This window comes from Penaeus monodon, chromosome 3, assembly GCF_015228065.2.
Source record: "Penaeus monodon isolate SGIC_2016 chromosome 3, NSTDA_Pmon_1, whole genome shotgun sequence".
NCBI lineage: Eukaryota > Metazoa > Arthropoda > Malacostraca > Decapoda > Penaeidae > Penaeus > Penaeus monodon.
In genome coordinates this window covers 14524620-14527119 of record NC_051388.1, presented here as the reverse complement: position 1 = coordinate 14527119, position 2500 = coordinate 14524620, and the positions used below count along the sequence as shown (strand labels likewise).

Below are 2500 nucleotides of genomic sequence, written 5' to 3'. Positions count from 1 at the left end.
TCTTTTCCCCCTTTCTTTTCCATATTCCTTCCATCTCCCATACCCTCCCCCTTCCCTACAGTCCCCCTTTCCTTCCCATATCCCTTACCCCCTGCCTTACCCCTTCCCCATAACCCCTTCTAAAATCCCCTTCCCTTTCCCCCTTTCCCCTCCTACCCCCGCACTCCCCTCTCATCCCCCGCCTCACCTGATATCCCTTGTTGACCGTGTCCTGCGTGTACCTCAGAGCCAACGACGTCTTGCCAACCTGAGGAGGACCTACGAGGACGATCTTGACCTGCCTCTCCACCGCCTCGTCCTCGGAGTCCGACATGGTGCGAGTGCGGTGGGGGGGAGGAATGGTGCCGGGGACGAGGGCGTGAAGTGCGGTTGGAGTCGCGTGCTCGGTGCAGGGGAGTTGCCGGGAGCCTTCACGCGCTCGTCATGCTGGAAGGAAAGGGTTATGTAGTCACGATGTTGTTCTTTTCCGCTTTCGGATATGCAGCTTACTTGTATATGTGTATGTATACATACATACGTGCGTATGTACGTACATACATACATACATACACGTTTGCATATATACATATATTTATGCTCTTCCTCTCTCTTTCTCTCTCTCTCTCTCTCTCTCTCTCTCTCTCTCTCTCTCTCTCTCTCTCTCTCTCTCTATATATATATATATATATATATATATATATATATATATATATATATATATATATATATATGACTGCCGCGATTCTCCAGTGGTTAAAGCACTGGACTCCGACCCTCATGGTTCCCCGTCGCGGCAGTCGTAAAAATGCCTGCGCTCTGACTGCTCGCTCGAGCCTTATCTCACGGCGAGAAAACAACATATCGCCTTGAGGAGTCAAATGCAAGTGTCGTAAGTGAAGTCATCGCCGTGACATAGGTGTTAAAACACCAAACCGCGGTTTATTAGGAAGGGCATCCAATCAGGCAAGGGTGAGACTGCCAAATATCCTCTCAAATAGTGAATTGAGAGAGGCCGATTTTCTGTGTATATATATATATATATATATATATATATATATATATATATATATATGTACATATATATTTATTAATTTATATATATATATATATATATATATATATACATATATATATATATGTATGCATGTATGTGTGTGTGTGTGTGTGTTCATCTATTTACATTCACATATCTAGCTATTTGATGATTACGTATGCGTGTTCGAGTTCGACACCATAATCAACGGAGATAAAAATAAGATAAAAAATCACTTGCATCTCAAAACATCGGAATGAAAATCAATTCCCTAGTTTACTCTCTTCTGAGGCTGTATTGGTTCTACTCATAAAAAAAAGAAAATCATTACTGTATGCATATAACATACGTATGTGAATAGGTATAGAATAGGTATAGAACATATGTATACCACACACACTTGCATAAGTACATACATAAACAGATAAATATATATATATACGTACACATGCGCCCAGAACCAGCACGAATTCCAAAGTGTTTCCCTTCCAGACTGCAATTTTCCGATATCAATTTTCTCATGACCTTTAATAAACAGCCACATGTCATGCACACCCCAGGTCGCTTCGTTATGTCCTTCTGACGTGTATGTTAGCTATCGAGCACTGATTTGATTTTTGTTACATGCTGTCTTTCTTAACTTTTTACATGCATGTTCTCTCTATCTTTATCTTTCTCTCTCTCTCTCTCTCTCTCTCTCTCTCTCTCTCTCTCTCTCTCTCTCTCTCTCTCTCTCTCTCTCTCTCTCTCTCTCTCTCTCTCTCTCCATATATATATATATATATATATATATATATATATATATATATATATATATATATATATATATAGATAATATATATATATAATATATATATATATATATATAATATATATATATATATATATATATATTATATATATATATATATACACATACATAAATACATATACATATATCACGTGATAAATAAAGCAAGGACAAATGTAATCAACATCTAACGATGAAATAAACACGAAATTAAAAAATGCGGTAGTCCTTTGCCCGCATTGTTTACTCTGCCTCTCCATGGCCTCGACCGCACGCGAGAGGAAGCTTCATTCATTAACTGGCCTGTTTCAGTCGCAATAAGGCTTCTCCTTTTTCAATAGCCCTTTGATTCGTTTCTCGTCGTTCCCTTTCTCATTTTTTACAGAAGTTCGTTTCCTTCGTTTTTGTATTGTTCTTCCTAACAATAAGTTATTTTTGATTTTGCTTGTATTAAGAAGGTAAACCTCAACTGCAGATGATAATATGAATAAATCGTGATAAAAAAAAAAAGGAAATAATGATTATCAAAATTATCAAATCATTGTTTTACAAAAATATATCAGAATTTTATTCCGCGTGAAATTGTCAAAATTAAGACAGCGAAAAAAGAGAAAAGGGAAGGGCTATTCCTTTACCAAAATGAGACACGGGTGTTCATATTTTGCAACAGTATTTTTTTCTTTTGTCTATCATATTCA

The 2500-nt window shown here is 37.6% G+C and overlaps 1 protein-coding gene across 1 annotated transcript in view; it reads right to left on the bottom strand.

Annotated features, from left to right (window-relative positions):
• Positions 1-2500, bottom strand: part of LOC119592204 (ras-related protein Rab-28-like) — a 14635-nt gene that overhangs the window by 7592 nt on the left and 4543 nt on the right. Inside the window, exon 2 of the mRNA XM_037941037.1 lies at positions 188-426. Within this exon, the coding sequence (XP_037796965.1) occupies positions 188-313 (126 nt within the window). The 5' untranslated portion in view covers positions 314-426. The remainder of the gene's footprint in view (positions 1-187; positions 427-2500) is intronic.